General features: G+C 35.3%; 1 protein-coding gene across 20 annotated transcripts in view; it reads left to right on the top strand.

Annotated features, from left to right (window-relative positions):
- Positions 1–22,610, top strand: part of SLC10A7 (solute carrier family 10 member 7) — a 239,304-nt gene that overhangs the window by 38,451 nt on the left and 178,243 nt on the right. Inside the window, exon 5 of one of the 20 annotated variants that reach the window (XM_044767159.2) lies at positions 8,712–11,426. The exons of 18 other annotated variants lie outside the window; for them this stretch is intronic. In XM_044767159.2, the coding sequence (XP_044623094.1) occupies positions 8,712–8,735 (24 nt within the window). In that variant the 3' untranslated portion in view covers positions 8,736–11,426. Of the gene's footprint in view, positions 1–8,711; positions 11,427–22,610 lie in introns of those variants that run through there. One more of the 20 variants, XM_070504861.1, reaches the window with a different exon arrangement.

Genomic DNA, 22,610 nt, shown 5'->3' with positions numbered 1-22,610 from the left:
TTTACCTGTTTGCTTTAGAGGTACAATTTTGCATTGTTTAGACACATCCACATTTGGAAAACATGAATTCATTTGCTATTTTAAGTTAGTCTTAATCCTAAAGCCTCTAAAAACTTTTAGCTGAATTTATTCCAAGGGATGGGTAAAAGTTAATTATAACTTTTGACGTCTTAGCCTCTGGATGAGCATATCAAAAGAGAGAGCAAAAGATTTTGGTTGGCTTTGCCACTTGTTTTGTTTCTGTTCAATAGCATCATGTAACAACAAAATCGTGTAAAAGCCTTATTCCTGCTTTCCTTGAGATGTAATCATAAACCATTGTTATCAAGAGTGTGATTAGACAGCTTTAGCACTTCTCAGTGCTAGAACACATTCTTTAACATCTAGTAATGTAAACTTGGCATAAAAGCTGTGAAAATGTTTTAAAACCTACTTGGAGATATGTGTTAGCAATATGGTACGGAGATTTCATATTCTTTGTGTAGTGGTCAAGGCTTCTTTTAACTCCTTGAGGAAAATGAAGCTCCTAGAAGCAGTTTATAAGGGTTAATCGATGTTTCTCTTTGTTTCTGGATTTTAGTATTAAAGCAAGATTAAAATTGGCTTCTGGCATAAAGAACTGGAGAGGCAACTGTTTTTTTTTTCAGAGCAGAATTTGCTGTTACCTCAATGACAGGGTGATCTGAGTTTTCCCTCTACACCTGTGTTTCTGTTACTGGCTGTCTCATTGCGAACAATGCCATTTGCTATCACCAAAGAGTGTGGTTTTGTTTTCCTGTTTTGAATGCAAGTTGAGTCATTTATGACCACTGTACCATAAATATTTCTAAGCTCCAGTTAATGACTTACTTTAAGCAAGTACTATTCAGCGTAACAAAACACCTCCTAGGACCACAGTATTATTGTCAATTCCTTGGAGTTGGTTATATAGCAAGATTTGGGCTGAGGGAATGAGAGTCAGTTCCAGGAGTAAGGTTCAGTGGTGGAAGTAGCATTCCCTTCTATTGTGGTTCAGGGGCGTGTTCTCGTTTCCTCCTTTCAGAGAACTCCTCCTGTGCCTTCCCTTTCCCCCTCACTCTTAGACACACACGCTCGGGTACACACACACACACATTTAAAATAGGGATTTGCTAAGGAGAAGACCAAAAGGTGACTCCTCTTTTTATCTTCCAGAAGTTACCAGTGTTGCTGGCCACTGACCTGTTCGTGTGTTCGTCTTTGGTTGCTTCATTGGATACTGGTGCTCTCTCTCTCTCTCTCTCTCTCCGTTTCCCTTCTCCCTCATCCCTTCTCCTCCCCTCCCGTTTACTTTATGAACCATTATTGTGTGTATCATCTCTTTGTGGGGCATCTTTCCCACAACACTGTGTACAGAAAGGCGTTTAATTATGCTTTAAAAATAATAGATATTATTAAATTTAAGGAGGTGAAGAGTGTTAGTCTTCTGGTTCCTGCTTTTTATTTATTTGCTCTACCTTCCTTATTTATAGATTTCTTTTTTATATTACCTCCTCCTCTACTCTGTCATGTTTTGTTTCTCTTTTTCTTCATCTTTTAGTTCTTAATTATGTTTCAGCATTCTGTTTGTAGCTTTCCAGGATGGGTTCTGGTTTGAAATAAGAGCTAAGTTGTAAGAGCAAGCAATTAAGATCTCTTTTAAAAATTCTTTTAATAACTTAGTGCTTAATGATTTAGTACTTGAGTGGGTATTGAAGTAGTAATCTATAAACTTTTTGTGATAGAATTATGTGCTAAATAAAAATGCTTGCAATATAAATCAAGTTGGCTTTGTTAGAATTTGATGACTCAATATGCATTTTAATTTCTCTTCATTTTAAAAGCTTTCAGGTTAAGTGTACAGTCTTAAACTTCTCTTTTTAATCTATGATGGTTTGAAAGATCTTAAGAGCTACTTATTTATTTACCTTTTACTTGTTTGCTACATTTCTTTCGTTTTAATTTAAAGTTCTAGTTATCCTTATCTGAGGTGTGGAGTAATGGCCTTTGGAACATCTGTTGCTGTAAAATGGTGGTCTTTGACTCTAAATTGCATGAGAGTCCGAGGTTTCGAAGTGATGGGATTAGATTTTAGCAGATGGGAGGGTCCTCTCCCCAGTGGCAAATGTGCGGTAGCATGCTGCTCAAGAGGGCAGTCCTGGAAGGAAAGTTATTCTTTGAATACAAAAATGATCAGTTCTTGAATCCTTGTGACTTCTAACTCTAATGCTAAAATAAAGAGCAACATTTAAAAAAAGAAGTAATAGAAAATTAAGTATTGTCATTGGTTGTATCCATGTAAGCAGTTGACAGAAAAGAAATGTTTTAAGTGGAGTATTTTTCCTTTTCCAAATAAGATTTACATGATTAAATATGAGATGAAACTACAGCTGATAGATAATCAGATACCTAAGAATAATGTTTGGGAAGCTGGGTTTCCTGAAGATATGAGGCTTAGTTATTTTAGCCTGGGGATTTTGCCTGGGGAAAAATGTATGTGCCTCAACAGCTGAAGGGCTATTCAGGAGGAAACAAAGTAAAATGGCATCTATTTTAACGTGTAATTTCGATATTTCATACTTAATCTTATTCTTGGCAGAAATGTCAAAATATACGAGCTGCAAACCATCTCCGAAGCCATATCTATACTACCAAATTGAACTAGGTGGATAAAGTCCTCAAGAATCAAATAGTTTTCTATGGGGAGAAGAGGGTCCTTTCTAGGTAATTCTCTGGAGGGAAGGGCATCCTCTAGCAGAATGAAAATGAAGGTGTGATGTATTTCAAACGTAGGAATATACAGCTTAAGGAACTGCTGTGGGGAGAGCAGGGGGCAGATTTAAAAACTGGTATATCATACTTAAACATACATATGATTTCTTTCACGTCGTCTATTTCTATTTACTCTCACTTAAATTTGAAATAACGTTTTCCTTCATTTATGCTTAGTTTTTGTTTTTTTAATTTTAACTTCATTCAAAATTGAATTGCTTATGCTAGAAACGATACTATAATTCTGTCTCCTATTTCCTTCTCTACCATCCTTTAGAGACCAAATTAGTCTAGCTGCGTAAGTTGCTATTCATGTTAAAATCAAGTTCTTACTAATGTAATAGCTAGATTTCTTTTATATAAATGCGTTTCTTTTGTTTACCCTAGAGTGGAAGCATACCCTTGGAAGGAATTAAAATGGTGAAGTTTAGGCTACCATTTATCCTGTCACAACATGGCTGTTGTTTATTGTTTTTTAATCAAAACTCAAGTTTCTGTATTTAATGACTTGGAAGATGCATTACATTTTGTCAAAATGTAAGAATTTATGAAGAATAAAGAGCCTCTGGAATCCCCAAAAGATCAAGAAGGGGATGTATATAATTTTGCAACTTAACACATATATAAGCATTAATATTTATTATTGAGTTTAGTATTTTGTATTTATACTTTCATCAACATATATTATAGTCTATTGTTTAGAAACCATTAAATAGCTCAGAATTTACTCATAGAAAAATAAAAAAATCTTTTAGGCTTTTTTTTCTCTTTTACTTGGATTTTCCCCAGAATGTTTAGTAAAGAACAAACAAATTTGTTCATAATGGGGGTATTACCTTATATAAAACCCTGTCTGGTATGTATGGAAGTCATCCAAAGGACTGACAAGTTCCTGAAGGGTCACCATCATCTGTTAATGTAATGCACAAACTATTAATGCTAAGGTACCAGATCTAACCTTGACAGTGAAAATCAGTGCCATGTGCGGATATGGTGCTTGATACTTAAGTATTAGTATGTATATAAAACATGTCAGGGTGGTTGGCTTAAATAATAGTATTAGTTCCCTAACATTTAAAATTCATAGAAATGTTAGATAAATGCACTTTTGTTTGACTTGAGGATTCATTTTTTATTAAAATAGCCATAAAAAAAACCCAGAATATAACGTTTCTAGGAACTCCTTTTTTTAAGAAATATTTGATCAGTAGAAAGTTTCCCTGGCCATATTGGTAGCCTCATACTCTTTTAAGTAGCATTATTTAGAATACTTCTAAAAGTACTTTTTCCCATATTAAATTAAATGTCATATTGTGTACCTTCTTTGCAATCTTTATAAGGGGGAAATTTCATTAAGGAATGACACTACTGTGTTTAATTCACTGAAGTGAATTATCATTTCAAACATATGTTTCTGGGGTTTTAAAGATGATCTTGTGTGATGTATAAATAATATGTTTTCAGTGGAATGTACCCCTTTTGCTTTTCCTTATTTGATAGGTATTGTGGCTTGGAAAGAAAACCACACATGGAGCAAGTCAAAGACTCCAGGAACTGAGCAGCATTAAAATAAAACATGCAGTTCATACATACAAACAATAAAAAAACATACAAATGGACCAGTCTTTTTTAAAAGAGTCTTCCATAATAATTTGAGATTTTAAAAAATAATTTTGTCTTATCTTTTGTGATTCTCTACTCCTTCAGCCAGTTGTAGTGATCCACGCCCTTTCCACGTGAGGGTATCAGTGTGCACTATGCACAAAAGCTTATGCTTTATGGGAAGCTTAGAATATGCTTGGATTAGAATTAAAAAACTACATTTCAAGAAGACGTTGGTGTAGGATTGCCCCCCACCTTTGTCCCCTTGAGGAAATAGTGATGGCTGCCATTCAGGTCTTCCTCACACTTCTGATCCTCTGTATCAATGAAAGAATCTTCATACAACCAGTGACCAAGGAGTTAGCTTTGCCAACCTGGGCTTTTGTATTTGAAATTTGGTTTTCAGTCTCATTCCTGCCTACTTGCAGCGATACGGCCTTTAGACTACTTTCAAAAGTTAAAAGGCAATAAGTCAATCCCCTGGAAACGATGCAGAACTGTAGATTCAAATTGTAAATAAGGAAATGCATTGAGTACATTAAACAGACATAGAAAAATGGATTTCTGTCTTTTGTAGTAAGGTAATTGGGCACCACTGCTTGGCAGGAGCTGGTGCTATTGAGCCGGCTGTAGCTGCCACAGGTTGATAGGCAGGTGATCAGGCAGCTTCCACCAGGGTCTGCACAGGAGGCCTACCTAATATGCTGTCTGCCCTAAGGGCCTATGGGAACACAGTTGGATTATTATGTTAATGCATGAGCCTGCTGCCCTCTTCCTATCCCAGCTGGGTTCCCTGTTGTTAGGAACTGCTTTGCACTGACAGTGGAGTAATATGCTTCATGATTGAAAGGGCAAAGGGGCTTGGAAGGAAAAAAAAAAAAGAATAGGGCTGCACAGATATGTAAATGAGGGAAGGAAATCTGTAGGAAGATTTCACTCCAAGTATAGAGAGAAAGTTTATTAGAAAGTTCTTTTTCTCATAGCACTCTGTAAAACCACTCATTTGTTAATTAATTTCTGGGCTTGCTCTCCTTCCTAACACTGGAATACAGTACGTGAAAATGTTTTCCAAAACAGGCATTTAGGTTGATTAGTCTTCAACCAAGAGGCGCTAACACGTTGGTAACCTAGGTGGAGTGCTGACAGTAGTGCATTTTTTTGCACCTTCATTACCTTTTAATATTCATCCCTTAGTTATTCCACTATATTTTATAGAAAAGTTTTTTTTTAAGATGCTGAAGGATTTATATTTTGTGTTGATATCATTTTTGTTTCTTTTATTTTTGATGCAGCTTTAGAAAACTGCATGAAGCTGTCTTTTTGGAATGAGTGGGGGTGGAGATGAGGAAATGGTTGGATGAGGCAGAGGGATGTTTTCTTGGGTTTATGAGTTTGGTATGAATGGTGGTTCAAATTGCAGTAGAATTTTTTCAGTTGAGGTTTTTAACATTGATACCGTAACATAGTGAAAGGAGTGTGGGCTCTGGCGTCTACCGAGCTGTGGAAATCCTGGCTCTACTAATTACTAGCTATCCAATTTTAGATAACTTACTTTACCTTTCATCTACCTCAGGTGTAAAATGGGTATAATATGAATTTTAAATGAGAGGATAATGAATATAAATCATTTAGTCTGACATAGAGTGAGTATTCATAAATACTTGCCATAGCAATGACCCTTAATTGTTGTAATAGTTATAATTTTAAGTTATTAGACCATTAGTTTAATATGTATGGTTTATATGTTCAATGGATTGAAGATTTTCTATCTTTTTCCTAGGTTTTTTGACCAGGCCTCACCAAATGGGAATGACTGTAGCTTCAACTAGAATTTGAGACAGAAAAATATTCGAGTAGACCTTATTTAACTTAAAGGGTTAATGCTAGGATATGTTCTTAAACAATTAGTTTTACAATAAGCTATACTTCAAATGCTAAAAAAGAAAGTTAATGGAAAAGAAAATCTAGTTGACCAGTGTTCTAGACAGCTTCTAGAAATTTAGTGTATGCTTAAATTTGGGAATGTTTCCAAATATTCCTTTTTGTGTAACTGTTTCTAATACACGTATCTATTTAAACTAATTTAAAATGGCAATATATGGCTCGGAACTATTTTAAATATATCTCTTGTGTTTTTTACTTGGTTAGCACTGCATCTATTGCATGAGATGATGTATGTAAAAACGATGTGTGTGCAGTAACTGGCATATATTGAGAAAATGAGAAATGGTGGTCATTGTTATTAGTATCAACGCATATTCCATGCCAACAGACCAGCCTGCGCTAGTTATGCTCTGCAGATTTAAAAGGAGGAACTTCAGGGAGATTCTCAAGGTCAGCAAATGCAGAAAATTGGGTCTGGTTATAGGCACCATCGAGTAGTAGGTTGGTTGTCATATATCTGGTGAAAAAAAATCCACATGATTTTAAAATGAACTACTAATCATTGTAATATTCCAATGAAGACTTTGTTAAAGTTTGAGTTAGATACCTTGTGCTATATTAGAAAAGAGACTCCTTCCTGAAAAGGTAATTGTGCATTTGACTTTACATTTACAGAATAAAGGGAGAAGGAGCCAGGTCTGTCTACTCAATCCTTTTTTGTAGTTATAGCAAAATTCTTTTATAACCTGTCTTCATATTACTCATTTAGTTACTTACATATATGGTGGGGGGATATGTGGATATACGTGTATATAAATGTATATGCATGACTACATATGTGGGTGCATGAATGTCCATATGTATGTGTGTCTATAGCTATATGTAACGTATTGAGCTACATCGCAGAATGTGACATACACCTAGGAGTATTTCAAGAGAAGCTCTAGTCAAGCACATTCCTTAAAAATGGCATTTTAAATAATGCGTTAAATTTGAACAATAGTTAAATTGTTAAGACTTTGAAGAAACAACATTAGAGGAAGTACTAAGACCATGAGATGGGTAGAGAAATAGTCAGAGGGTTATACCTTTTTTACATCCTTGTTCTTCTACCAACCGACAGGGCAGGCTGTGTACACTGCCTGTTATCAGAACGTAGTTTTACATCTGTCCCAAACGTAGCCATTGTACATAGAAAAAAGCCCATCACAGTGCAAATAAGAAACTCTGTTTTAAAGGAAGTCTACTTGGAAGAAAATCTATGTTGTCTATTTGGTGTAAATAAACATTTGTCCAATGACTGTTTTTCTTTAAAGTAGCTTTGGATTTGACACATCCTATACTCCCTTAAAGGGTGAAATGTTCTTGAGCACAGGGGTCACATCTTATATTAAAAATAAATCCCACTTTCTTATACACAGTAGGAATTCATCACCTGCTTGTTGACTGAATAATTGGGTTGATTTTGTTGATAATACTCAGACTTAAATTCATGGATCGCAGTGTTCTTTGTTTTCTCTTACCTTTCCTTAGCCCTACTTTCAAGGAGCTTTATCCATGTGCCCTGTGGCAGCTTTGTAAACCTGCTGACTGAGTTAACTTTCCAACCTCTCTGACACCAATGGTAACTTCCGCCTCTTTTGACCACCATACTACCTCCACCAACCATTTGCACCTCTTTATACCCTCCCTACTTTGTTATTTTGTTAGAGGCACAGGAAAGGCCAGAGTTGGAGAAATGATGACCGAGTTAAGAGATGCACTTTATAGGAAAGATGCAAAGATTTTGCCAGAGGGGTTGGTTTCCACTCCTCTAGAAGCTGTTAGCCTTTCCAGTGACTATGTTCTCCCTCTGTTTGTGTTCCCCATTCATCCTTTGCTTTTCAGGAAACTTTAGTATTACCCCCAAATGATTCTTTTATTCTAAACCCTTATCCTAATTAGAAATGTTAGGACCCATTCCTCCGTAAAGGTTTGTTTTTCCTTAAGGACTTCTTTCAGATTTTTCTCCCAAAGATGTTAAAAAAAAATGTTGAGGGCCAGCCCTGGTGGCCCAGTGGTTAAGTTCGGCCCGCTCCACTTCGGCAGCTTGAGTTTGGTTCCTGGGTGCAGACCTATACCACTCGTCTGTTAGTTACCATACCATGGCAGTGGCTCATATAGATAAAGAGGAAGATTGGCAACGGATATTAGCTCGGGACAAATCTGCCTCAGGAAAAAAAAATGTTGCATATTTTCCTAGGTCTCACAAATCTCTTAAATATTAGCAAAGAATTCTACATAACAGGTTATGATTCTAAAATCACAGTGGATTATATTTTAAAAAATGAACACTGCATTTTTTAAAAGGCTGGCCTCACACCCCAATAGCTATCCTCCTGTCCTCTTCCCACCTTAAAATGTTTATTTTTTTTCTATTTTTCCACATTTACCAGAAATTTTATCTCTATTTCTAGGTTCCTAATTTGGCTGCTCATTGATTAATGGTTCTCACCACCTTGTCGTTACGTTCCATCAAGTCAGCTCCGACTCCTGGAGACCCTATGAATGAGTGATGTCCACTACATCCTGTCCTCAACAGCACTCCTCAGCTCCTGTAGACTCATGCCTATGGCTTCCTTTATGGAGTCAATTCATCTCATACTTGGTCTTCCTCTTTTCCTGATGCCTTCTACTTTTCCCAGCATTATTGTCTTTTCCAAAGAGCCTGCCTTCTCATGATGTGCCCAATGTAGGACAGCCTCAGTTTTATCATTTTTGCCTCCAGCAATCGTTTAGTCTTTATTTGCCCTTGGACCCACTTGTTTGTCTTTCTGGCAGTCCAGGGTATCTGTAGAGCTTTCTTTATCACCATATTTCAAATGAACCAATTCTTCTCCTATTAACGTTCTTCATAGTCTGGCTTTGGTACCTGTACATAGTAATTGGGAATACGAAGGTGTGGATAATCTTGGTCTTAGTCTCTAATGACTAATGTGATGATGATATAGTTAATAATAGCTAATATTTATTGCTTACTATGCTAATGCTTTACATGAATTATCTCATTTAATTCTCACAAAATGCTTACAAGTAGATACTAACATTACACCTATTTTTGAGATGAGGAAACAAAGGCTTGAAATGGTTAAAGTTGTTTGAGGTCCTTTAGCTGCACAGCTGTATTTAGACCCAGGTAAGCTAAATCTAGCGCCCTCTACTGCCTGCATATCTTATGGCTATTTTAGGTGTTAAACTATGTACTGAAATAACAGTCCTCTTGTCTAAGCTGCCTCCCTCCAGCCTTTGGAATGTGTCCATATCTATTCTTGTGCAGGAGGTTGTGTTACATTAAGTGTAATCATATCACATAGATCTAGGAGGATGGATCATGGATAAATGAGAGAAAAGCTATGCTAACGAGTCTTTTTAAACCCTGCTTTTCAGGATTGACTGGGTTGGCAGTTTAATAACTTGGTATTATCTCAAAGGAAAAAGTGAGAACTAGCCTACCTAGTCCTACTTTTACCTTGGAACTAACAATCTGAGAAGTACAAACAGACCCTGAGATAAAAAAGGAAAGTTACCAAAAGGAAGCTGGGTCTAGATTAATAAAGCAGATCTTTACTTCATGCTAAAGCCCATCCTGACTGCCAGACATTGATTGAGAAGATGGTAGAGTAAGCCTGGCTCTCAGCAAGAACTTGGATTTGCAGAAAGAGCCCTGCGAGCCCCAAGAGGGAAACTTCTTGAAGCATTCTATCCAAGCTTACCACCAGAGATGAAGGTGTCTTGTGAGGCCATCGAAATCCCAGCAGCCTGTTTGAGAGGATTATAGCTATGATAGCAAATTGAAAATAGGTACGCTGTCCTAACCTTTCCTCCTAACGTCTCACGTTTAGGATACTGTCCTTTTACAACAAGAGCTTGGGTTTAAGAGTCCCAATTTCACCACTGATTTATTTCGCTTATTTCTCTGAACTGCTTAACTTCTCTGAGGCTTATTTTTCACATCTACAAAATAGAATTATACTTACCTCATAGGGTTATTTTGAGGATTAAGTGAAATCGCACTTGTTATCTGGCTTGTAGAAGATACTTAACACATGTCAGCTTTTTTTCTTCTGCTTATGAAATGCTATTTTGAAGGAAAAGTAAAGTAAAAGAAGTCATTTTATTATAAATTCCTGGGTCAGAAAAACAGGTTTTGTCTCCTGCTATTATAGAATTTTATGCATCATGTCTCATTTAAGACTGTGAGCTACTGATCTAGGGGAAAAAATGAAATTCAGTTTGGTTAATGAAAACTCTTGGAAGGCTGTTTTGAAACTGTGCTGAAGCTCAGTTAACTGGCAGCCAAGTGGGGCCATTTCCAGGGGTTTTGGAGGTGAAGCAATTTGTTTTTGTATTTGTATCAGTGCTTTTACTCTTTTTAATCTTATTTCTAGTCCCTCAGGTTCCATAATAAAATCTTCAGTACTCTACATTTTTGTTAAACATCATTTTTGGACTGCAATTTGCATTTCAGATAATATAACAAAATATGTGTTTCAAATATCCACTGCATAATTGTGATTAGAACATGTAATCCCTCAAAAGAGGTTAATTGCAATTTAAATTCACGCTGAATTTAATTAAGTGAGTTGGGGATTAGAAAGTAGATGTAAGGAGGAGTTAAGGGAATACACTTTTAAAAAGCATCCATATTTTTCTAAAAAAATGTAAACCCCTTTCAACTTTAAGATTAGAAAGATGAAGGAAACACAGAAGAGAAAAGGAGGAAGCAGGTTAAAGGACATGTTAGAAAAATCCTCAAACTATGTTCACAGTTTGGATCTTGAATTTAAGCTAATTGTGGTTAGAGAAGGAAGGCTGATTTGAGTAACCTCCTCATTTATATTCTTAAAGAGTCTTTCAGTACATGTTAACTCACTTGGTATCTGGTGAAGACTTCAGTAAAACTGAGATCTTTAAGAATTGCAGAGAATGATTGGGAAGGAAGTGGCAACAGAGGCCTTTCAATCCAACTGTCATCTATCTGATGCTTCAATCTTCCTTACAGCATCCTGGCCAAAGGGGTGTCTTATGAATAATTAGATATAATAGGCACTTTGTGCATAGATGATTCATATTTAAGCAGTGCTTTTTATATGACAACTTCACTGTATTAATGAAAATAAAGAGTAGCGATGAAAGAAAAACAAATGCCTTATTTTTTCCTAATTTCTAAAGAATACTAAAACTTGAGATTAAGGTTTTTAAAAAGTGTTAAGCAGTCATCTCTCAGTGATTGGGATTATTTGATGTTGAATCTGAAAACAGTTTTTCAAAAGGCTACTGGAATAACACTGTGCCTGTAAGCCTTATTTTATTCTTAAAATTTCCTAGGAATATGTTTTAAATCAATTTATTTTAAGGTGATCCAAACACAGTTTTAAATGCCAAGGTATTATCCCTATTTTTAAGACATTTCTTTATATTCAACTGTGTCTAGAAGAGCAAAATATTTACTTCATTAACCTGTTTTGAATGTCATACCATGGATGTGATGCACAAACCGCTGCTAGAGTGTGTGTGTGTGTGTGTGAGAGTAACACACAATGGCTACTTAATATTTTATTGGACTCTATAAATAGATAATTTTTTAAAAAACAAATTTCAAAGTCTTTTAAAATGTTCTCTTAGTAGAAATATTTCATGTGAAAATTCAGATAGGAAGCTCTGTCTTTTTTTTGCAAGAAATCCAGCATCCTTAAAAAAGAATCATTAATATGACTTTACATCTGGAACAAAGTTCTTCAGCTTTGTGCCATTGCAAGTGGTAGTTAAGGAAATATGTTTTTTAAATGAGTAAATAATAAACTCTGTTTTAAAGGAAATAAAAACTCTGTTTTTACCTAAGAAACTAACTGTGGCTTTAAACTCTCGTTCATTTTGCTTGCAACCTAAAACTGTTCCACATAAATGTCTTCATTTATTTGCAATTTAATTTCCCCAAAATTGATAATGGCTGTCATGGGTTCTTTTTCTAATAACATAAAATTACTGCTATACTTGACTTTTTTTCTTTTGGGTTATGTCCACATTATGACGTAAACATAATTTTTGACCAATGGCACGTCAAGGGAAAGGCTTACCTATCTTAAAGCACATTGTATTGTGGCCTCTCCCAGTCACTTACAATATTCCAGAATGATGGTGTAAAATTTTATTTTCTCGAATTTAAAAATTTTGAATTTAAAAAATTTTGAATTTAAAAAAATTGTTTAAAAATGTTTTAATGTTATTTTTTTCTTATTACAAAAGCTGTATGTATTCCTAGTGGATAATCTAGAAAACATAGGTGAGCAAAACAAAGAAATACCATAATCCCGCTGGGGTCAGATAACCATATTGATATTTATATGTGTATCTTCCAGACCTTTTTATTTGTACATGTTTAAATATAAAATGAGATCATATAATGCATACTGTTTTGTAATCCTGTTTGTCCACTTAATAGTATTGGTGAACATGTCTCCACAGTGTTCTAAAACATTCTTTTTAAAGACTACTTGCTATTCTCATGTATGAATGTGCAATGATTTATTTCAGCCCTGGATAATTTTTGCTCCTAAAAAATAACATTGTGATGAAGATCTTTTTAGATAAGTCTTTTCTTGAATCTGTATTATTTTCTTAGATAAATTTTTAAAAGTGGAATTGTTGTGTCAAAGGGTCTGCATGGATGTTTTTAAGGTTTTGCTGCTTATTGCTACACTTCCAGCAAGGTTATGAAGGATGTACAGGCACCTTTTCCCTGAACTCTCATCAATCATATGCATTATTACTTTTAAAAATCTTTGCTCGTTTAATAGTTTTCTCCCCATACTACTTTTGTTTTCTCTTCTCAAAACAAGTCAGTCCATGTTGTAAAGATGAGGAGTCCACGTGATATGTTATAGAAATGTGTGTTTAATAAATATTTTTATTTCAACCTCCCTTGCCCCAATTTCTAGTGCTCATATTTTAGAGTAAAATCTTGAGGGCAGCATTTAAAAAGTTGCCCTATTTCTTTATTTTACTTCAACCAAAGAAATACACATTGTAGTTGCTGAATGTGTTTAACTAGATCTCTTACCATGTTATAAATGGTGCCTGTAGAAGGATCTGGGGACAAGACCTTCAAGCTTTTTTTTTTAATCACATCTTAAGATCTTGGAGAATCTGAACTTATATAAGAATGTTTCGGCTGCTGTTATTACAGTGAAACCTTCTGAGAGTATCTTCTCACGTAATTTTTTTAGAGAAAGTCACTTACAGATAGAAAACGTTTGACCGGAAGAAAGCCTCAGGTTGTCAGAGTTACTTATACACCGTTGTTCAGCTGGGCCTCTTTATTAAATCATCTCTTGGCAGTCCATTAGTTGTAGTGCTACAGCTATTGCATGGCCCACTAAGCTAATATACCTTCAATCACTAACGGAGGGATAGCCTTAATAAAAATTTGAAGTTGATTTAGTGCTTCACTGCTTGCTGACTAGTGTTTTACGTTTTAGTGTGTCTATACAATTTCCCTTCCTTGTATTTCTGATATTCGCATATATCTTATCTACATAGTATGTTACAGTCAAGTAGAGATTAACGATCTAGAGAAGGAGAGTGTTTGGGAGCTCTTCCTTGTGATCCTGACTTGGCCACTGCCAGAAACTGTGTGGTCTTGAGCAAGTCACTTCCCACACTGGGCTTCTGTCCAACCCTTATATGTAAAATTAGGAAATTGGGAAGACATTCTCTAATATTTCTTCCTGTATTACTCTATTACTTGTAGACAGTTAAGATCACATTCTGTTGAATGTAACACATTGAATCTTTTTTTTTAAATCTCAGCTATGCTTTTACAGGAAATAAAAGGAATTGCTCTATTCTGCCCTCTATAAAAATTTGAGTAACTAGAATAAAAAAAGAGAAGATTTCACATTATCCAATGGCAAATTATACAGTCAATTAACTTTAAAAAGTGAATTAGCATTTAGTGATAACTACTGAAAAATATGTGTAATTAGCTTTTATTTTGAGAAAATGAAACTGTAAATAAGCTTATTTTATAACTCATTTAACAAAATTCAGGTTATATTGTACTATTCACTAATTCTTGGAGTGGGTGAAGAAAGAATCGTGTTGTTTTAGAGGATGGGGGATCAATGTAATTTTCCCAAGAAAATTGTGTGATGACACAATATCACATCTTCCCCTCTTGTTTATTTTTGCAACACAGTCATAAAGGTACAAATTTGCAAAGAGAATTTAGGCTTCTTCAGTTTTCACAGGTGCTCTCATTTAAAAAAATATTCTGATTACTCTTCTTTTAAGCACCTATCCTGTCATTTATTTGTTAATTGCTTGTTATTGATGTTGTTCTGATTTCATTGACTTAATGAAATCCTGCATCACTGTAGGACTTGCAGTTATATTTAGCAACCTATTTGTGTTTTATTTGTGAAATATTATCAGGTGTTCAAAATACTGTACAATCATGAGAGTAGACCATACAAACCTGAAGTACGGAGACAGATGTTAATGTGAAGTAGTTGAGGTCTGAGTGTGGGAAGGGAAAGTATTTTCTTGGGGATCGTTTTAGGAATGATCAATTTGTTAGCGAACCTTCTCCTGCTATGATGTCTCCTGTTTCGATGTACGACCTTAGTCCTACAGGGACTTGAAGAATGAACACTCGTATAATGAAGGCTCACTGGGCCTTACTTTATATGGTTGTGGAATACCCAGGGGTTTTTTATTTGCCATCTCATTTAACCCTCACAAAAATTTTAGGAAGTGAATGTTGTTATTCCCATTTAATATAGTGAAGAAACTGAGATCTTTTAAAGAGTTATCATGGCTGTGTATGTGACCAAGTTGTTTTGAAACCAGGTCCTCTGACTTCATTATCAGTACTTTTTCTAGTATTTCACAGATGTCTCTATGATGATTTTAAATTGAAACAACATGATATCTTTATCATCTTTAAATAAGTGTAAAACAAGGGTATCTTTTTTGAATGGCAGATAAGGCCATAGAGTCTTTAAGTATCCACAGAAGTGTCTGTTCAAATCTTTACTGCAATTTTATATTGGATTGTCTTCTTATTATTTAGTTGTAAGAATTTTTATAGTGTGTTCTGGATACAAGTCCTTTATTAGATATGTCTTTTGCAATTGTATTCTCTCAATCTGTGGCTTGCTTTTTTATTTTCTTAACAAATCTTTGAAGGAAAGAGGTTTTAAGTTGTGATGAAGTCCAGTTTATCATTTTTTAATTTTAGAGTTATGATTTATCTGAAATATGTTGTTCTAACCTAAAGTCACAGAGATTTTCTCTGTGTTCTCTTCTAGAAGTTTTATAGATTTAGCTCTTACATCTAGGTCTATGATCTATTCCAACTTACATTTTATATAAGGTTTTTATATGTGTATATATGTTTATATAGATGTATCTATGTTTTGTGTGAGGTAAGGGTCAAAGTTCTGTTTTGTTTTGTTTTTTCGCATATAGATATCAGTTACCACTTATTGAAAAGATTATCCTTTCCCCATTGAATTACTGTAGCACCCTTGTCCAAACTCAATTTACCATATCTGTAAAGATCTGTTTCTGGACTTTCTATCCTGTTCCATTGATCTAGGTATCTGTCCTTAAGCCAGTACCACACTGTCTTGATTAGTGTAACTTTATACGAAGTGTTGAAATAAAGTAGTGTGAATTTTCTAACTTTGTTATTTTCTTTTTTTTTTCAAGAAAAAGCTTTCCAAATAAATTTTAGTCATCTTGTCATTTTCTACGAAAATTCCTGCAGGGATTTTGATTGAGATTACATTAAATCTATAGATCATTCTGGGAAGATCTGACATCTTTGTTTTTTTAGATTGGCACCTGAGCTAACATCTGTTGCCCATCTTTTTTTTCTTCTTCCTCTTCTTCTCCCCAAACCCCCCCAGTATGTTGTTGTATATTCTACTTTTAGGTCCTTCTGGTTGTGCTATGTGGGACGCCACCTCAGCATGGCTTGATGAACAGTGCCATGTCCGCACCCAGGATTGAAACCGGCGAAATCCTGCGCCACTGAAGCAAAGCATGAGAACTTAACCACTCGGGCACAGGGCCGGCCCCAAGATTTGACATCTTAATGTAGGATTCCAATACATATATGTCTATCTATTTAGGACTTTGAAATTTTCTCTCAAATATTTCATATTTTTGATGTGCTATTGTAAATGGCATTTTTATTAATTTCAATTTAAAATTATTCCTTGCTAGTATATAGAAATACATTGATTTTTATGTATGGACTTCATATTCTTCAATGTTGCTGAACTCATTATTTCTTGTAGTCTTTTTAGGGAGTGATGGGAAGTTTTTAAGATCATATAATTTGTTCATAAATAGGTTTATTTCTTCTTTTCCAATCTGTATGCCTTTTATGTCTTTTTCTTGCATTATTGCTTGTCTAGGACTTTCAGGCCAACATTGGTTAGAAGTAGTAGGGAATGTAGACATCCTTACCTTGATCCTGATTTTAGGGGGAAGTCATTCAGTCTTTTCCAACTAAGTGTGATAGTCAGTTTTTGATAAAGGTGTTCTTTATCAGATGGAAGAAAGTCTTATCAATTCTAGTTTTCTGAGAGTTTTTATCATGAATACATGTGGAATTTTGTCAAATACTATTTTCCCATTTATTGAAATGATCATATGTTTTTTTTCTTTTTCAGTCTGTTGATAGGGTGAATTGCCTTGATCAATTTTCAAATCTCAAAGCAACTTCGCATTCCTAGAATAAACCCCACTTGGTCGTGATGTATTATCCTTTTTGTATATTATTGGCTTCAATTAGCTCACATTTTGTAAGGAGTTTTGTGTCTGTCTACGTATGTGAGGGTTATTGTTCTGTAGTTTTCTTATGACGTTTTCATTTGGTTTTGCTATCAGGCTAATGCTGATTTTATAAAGTGATTTAGTAAATTTTCCCTCCTCTTGTATTTTCTGGGTGAGTTTTCACGTAGTTAATAATATTTCTTCTTTAAATGTTTGGTAGAATTCACCATTGAAGCCATCTGGTCCTGGAGATTTCTTTGTGGGAAAGTTTTAAACTGCACATTCGATGGCTTTAGTATATAGTGGCTATTTAGGTTGTCTATTTCTTCTTGAGAGAGCTTTGGTAGTTTGTGTTTTTCAAGGAATTTGTCCATTTCATCTAAGTTGTCAAATCTGGGGTCATAATGTTCACAATATTCATCCTTTAAATATCTGAGGGATTTCAGAATGTTGCCTCTTTGATTCCTGATATTGGTCATTTCTGTCTTCTCTTTTTCTCTTAGAGCAGAGGTGGGCAGACAGTGGCTTGCAAGCTAACTCAGGCTTGCTGCATGTTTTGTGTAGTAAATGAGTTAAGAATGGCTTGTACATTTTTCTGATGGTTAGAAAAAAATCAAAAGAAGAATGAAATTTTATGACAGGTAAAAAAATAAAAGAAAGTCAAATTTTAGTATCCATAGATAAAGTTTTACTGGAACACAACCACACTCATTAGCTTATACATTATCTATGGCTGCTTTTGTGCTACAACAGCTGAGCTAAGAATTTGTGAGCAAAATGGCTACAAAGCCTAAAACATTTATTATGTTGCTATGGTATAATAAAAAATATGTCTAGTCTCTGTCCCTGGGATGTTGGCACAGAGCTTCAAAACCCTTGCAATTTCCTGAGTGATAGGAGTGTCTTTGTTATGCTAATGACTCGTTGACTCATGATGGGCCCCTGGATAGCTTCAGGAAGACAGCTGCTCACCACAAAGGCTGAGCACGTGATTACCTGATTACCGGGTTGGAACTTTTGACCTTTAGGGAAGGAGAGGGGACTAGAGATTGCGCTCAATTACATGATCAGTGATTTAGTCTGGTATGCCTACATGATGAAACCCCAATTAAAACTGTGGACACTGAAGCTCAGTGATACTTCTGGTTGGTGAACACGTTGATGTTCTGAGAGAGTGATACACTGACTCCATGGGGATGGGGCAGGGAAACCCCCAGACCTCACACCATGTGTACCCCTTTAACAAGACTGTAATTGTAAGTATAACACTTTCAGTGAGTTGTTCTATTGAATTATTGAACCAGAGGGGGTCGTGGGAATCCCCATATTTATAGCCAGTTGGTCAGAAGTGCTGATGGTCTGGGGACTCCTGAAGTGCAGCTGCCATATGAAGAGAGGGCAGTGTTGTAGAGGACTGAGCCTTTAACTTGTGGACTGACTCCAGGTGGTTAGTGTCAGAATTGTATTGCAGTATATATATTCACTTGGTGTTAGACCAGTTGAGTTGAAATGGAATAGTGACCCTTTACAGAAAAAGTTTGCCAATCCACGTTCTAAGGTGTATCAGTTTTATTGATTTTTTCCCAAAGAACCAGGTTTTTTGTTTAATTGAAGTATGATTGACATACCGTAGCCTGTTAGTTTCAGGTGTATATCATAGTGGTTTGATATTTATATACATTACAAAATGATCACCATGATAAGTCTAGTTACCATCTGTCACCTTACACAATTATGACAATATTATTGACTGTATTCCCTATGTTGTACGTTATATTCCTATGACTTATTAATTTTATAACTGGAAGTTGTACCTCTTAATCCCCTTCACCTATTTCGCCTCTCTCCTAATCCTTCTGCAGTCTGTAATTACCAGTTTTTTTCCTATATCTATGAGTCTGTTTCAGTTTTGTTCTGTTTGTTTTGTTTTTTAGATTTCACATATAAGTGAAATCATATGGTATTTGTCTTTCTCCGTCTGACTTATTTCACTTAGCATAATACCCTCTAGGTCCCTCTATGTTGTCACAAATGGCAAGATTTCTTTCTTTTTTATTGTTGAATATTATTCCATTGTGTGTGTGTGTATGTATATATATACATATATATATGTATATATATCTCACATCTTTATCAATTCATCTATCAGTGAACACTTAGGTTGCTTTTATATCTTGGCTATTGTAAATAATGCTGCAATGAACATAGGGGTTCATATATCTCTTCAAATTAATGTTTTTGTTTTCTTCAGGTAAATACCCAGAAGTGGAATTGCTGGATATTTTGATAGTTCTAACCAGCCCTAGTGGTCTACTGGTTAGGATTGGGTGCTCTTACCGCTGTGGCCTGGGTTTGTTTTCTGGTCAGGAAACCATGCCACCCATCTGTCAGTTGTTATACTGTGGTAGCTGTGTGTTGCTGTGATGCTGAAAGCTATGCCAGTGGTATTTCAAATACCAGCAGAGGTCACCTGTGGTGGACAGATTTCAGCAAAGCTTCCAGACTAAGACAGACTAGGAAGAAGGACCTGGCCACCCACTTCCAAAAAAACTGGCCATGAAAACCCTGTGATTAGCAGCAGAGCATTGTCTGATATAGTACAACAAGGTGAGAGGACAGCACAAAAAGACCAGGCAGGGTTCCGCTCTGCCGTACACAGGGTCACTAGGAGTCAGAATTGACACAATAGCACTAACAACAACAATGGTAGTTCTATTTTTAATTTTTTGAGGAACATCCATACTGTTTTCCATAGTGGCTGCACCAATTTATATTCCCATCAGCAGTGCACAAGGGATCCCTTTTATCCACATCCTCACCAACACGTGTTATTTTCTGTCTTTTTAATAACATCTGTACTGACAGATGTGAGGTGGTGTCTCATTGTGGTTTTGATTTGCATTTCCCTGATGATTAGTGATGTTGAGCATTTTTTCATGTGCCTGTTGGTCATCTGTATGTCTTTGGAAAATGTCTATTCAAGTCCTCTGCCCAGTTTTTAATCGAGTTGTTTGGATTTTGATATTAAGTTGTGTACTTTTTTATGTATTTTGGGTATTAACCCCTTTTCAGATGTATGATTTGCAAATATCTTCTCCCATTCAATAGGTTGCCTTTTTGTTTTGTTGATGGTTTCCTTCACTGTGCAAAAGCGTTTTAGTTTGATATAGTCCCATTTGTTTGTTTTTGCTTATTGCCCTTGCCTGAGGAGACTTGTCCAAAAAAAAATCACTAAAATCAATGTCAAAGAGCTGGCTGCCTGTGTTTCTTCTGGGAGTGTTATGGTTTCAGGTCTTATATTCAAGTCTTTAATCCATTTTGAATTTATTTTTGTATATGGGTGTAAGATAGTGGTCCAGTTTCATCCTTTGGCATATAGCTGTCCAGTTTTCCCAACACCATTTATTGAAGAGACTATCTTTTTCCCATTTATATTCCTGCCTCCTATGTCGTAGATTATTTGACCCTATATATGTGGGTTTATTTCTGGGTTCTGTGTTCTGTTCCACTGATCTATGCGTCTGTTTTTGTGCCAGTACCACACTGTTTTGATTAGATAACTTTGTAGTATAGTTTGAAATCAGGGAATGTGATACCTCCAGCTTTGTTCTTCTTTCTCGAAAGAATCAGCTTTTGATTTCATTGATCTCCATTGTCTTTCTGATTTTGATTTCATTAGTTTCTTCTCATATCTTTACTTAATTTCCTTCCTGTGCTTATTTTGCGTTCAATTTGCCCTTCTTTTTCTAATTTTTTATAGCTTTGGAATTATGCCATCTTTTCCTATCTTGGTGTTCATGTTTGCAGCTTGAAATTGGCCATGGTGGGAGTATTTACAGCACAAAAATCAACAAACATTACAAACTGATGTTCCTTCCCTCATCCTGAGAGCCAGTTGTTAAACATTTATCAGCGTACTACTTGTAATAGCAATAACACAGCTCTTTTTTAATCTTCTCAGGGGACCTAACATAAAAAGATGATCTCAAATGAAAAGTTAAGTCAGAAAAGGAAAGGACTTGCTAGTGAAAAATATGACTTAAATTATAGATTTTAAATCTAGGATTCTAAAAGAGATTATGCAGTCTCTGATCCTGAAGACAAGAAGAATAGGATAGGTAGGTTCCATTTGTTAGTGATTTCAGTGTAGTCTTTTTTTGAGGAAAAGTGCCTTGATTAGATGATCTGTAGAGGTCCGTTGCAGTTCTGTGAATCTGTGGTAAGTTATTTCCCAGAAGATGGTAGGAAAGCTATTTTATTGCTAATGAAAAGCTGATGAGAGAGTTATTGCTGAGGGATTGATCCATTGCCCTCTTAAGAAGCTCTGAGATTCCCAGACCTAATGGTTGGAAAAGAGCAAAAATAACAGAGTTAGGTAGCTAGAGTCTAAAATTTGTAAGAAACATTAGATGGTTTGACATAAGTTGTCACTTATGTTTTGTGGATGCCCTTCTAAACAAAGTGTTAGGGGAATTCTTGGCCAATTTCTCTGTTGGTGTTCTGAGAGCTTAGTTCATGTGTTGGCATTAAATAGAGCTTCCATTAATTGATCAGAGAAGTGCTTGTTGTATATCACTAGGAGGCACTGAAAAAGACCACTTTAAAGGAAATTTTAGTAGTTAATTTCTGTGCTGCCATAACTCTTTGATCCCGTTGATCTTCTTGTCTTAAAGCTGTTATGATGTCTGGCTTCTAGCCCTATATTGTGAGCAGGTACTCTATGGCGTTTATTTTTGTATTCTCAGTGCTAAGCTTAATAAATTGCTTAATAAATTTGTGTTGAACAAATGAATAATTACAGGAGTATTTATTTTATTCCTTTTTGGCAGGACATAGGAAACCCAAAAGAGTAAGAACAATTAAACTTCAAGAATATTGAAAAATTGGCATTTAAAAAAATGTAGTATCAAGCAATGTGTAATATTTTAAGTAATTTTCATTCAGCTTCATCTGAGATATTTATAAGTGCTTAATAAGCTGTTAATAAATAAATAATATGTGTTTTAGTTTAATAGTTGATATTCTGAGTTATACTCGCAGTTTGTTCCTCTGAGGATTCAATGTTAGTATAACAAGTGAGCCTATTTAGGTAGTTTGTTCGTGGTGTTATCCTCAGTTTCATTCAATTTTTAGTCTGACATTGATCGAGCACCTAACATGTGCACAGCATTGTTCAAGGTTTGCCTAAAGATTAAAGAGAGAGCCTCTAAAATGTTAGCTGTACTAACATATAACATTTATTGTATGCTTCTTTCCTAATAAATACACAACCAGTACAAAAACTTTGAAAATCAAGGAAAAGCACAAAGGAAAAAAATATCCATAATCCCAATACCCCAACATAACCACTATTAATGTTTTGGTATATGCTCTTTTGTATTATATATCTACAAACATCTGTTCAAGATAATATGTAAAATAGGCAGTGTGGGTATAATAGAGAAGGTACAGGGAATGTCTAGAGAAGAGTTCTATTCTGGCTTTGCCACTAGCCATCATGACCTTGGGAAAGATCCTTCATCTCTCTA

The sequence above is a fragment of the Equus asinus genome, chromosome 3, assembly GCF_041296235.1.
Source record: "Equus asinus isolate D_3611 breed Donkey chromosome 3, EquAss-T2T_v2, whole genome shotgun sequence".
NCBI lineage: Eukaryota > Metazoa > Chordata > Mammalia > Perissodactyla > Equidae > Equus > Equus asinus.
Note: the sequence above shows the minus strand (reverse complement) of the source record. Positions and strands in the feature narration are given on the sequence as shown.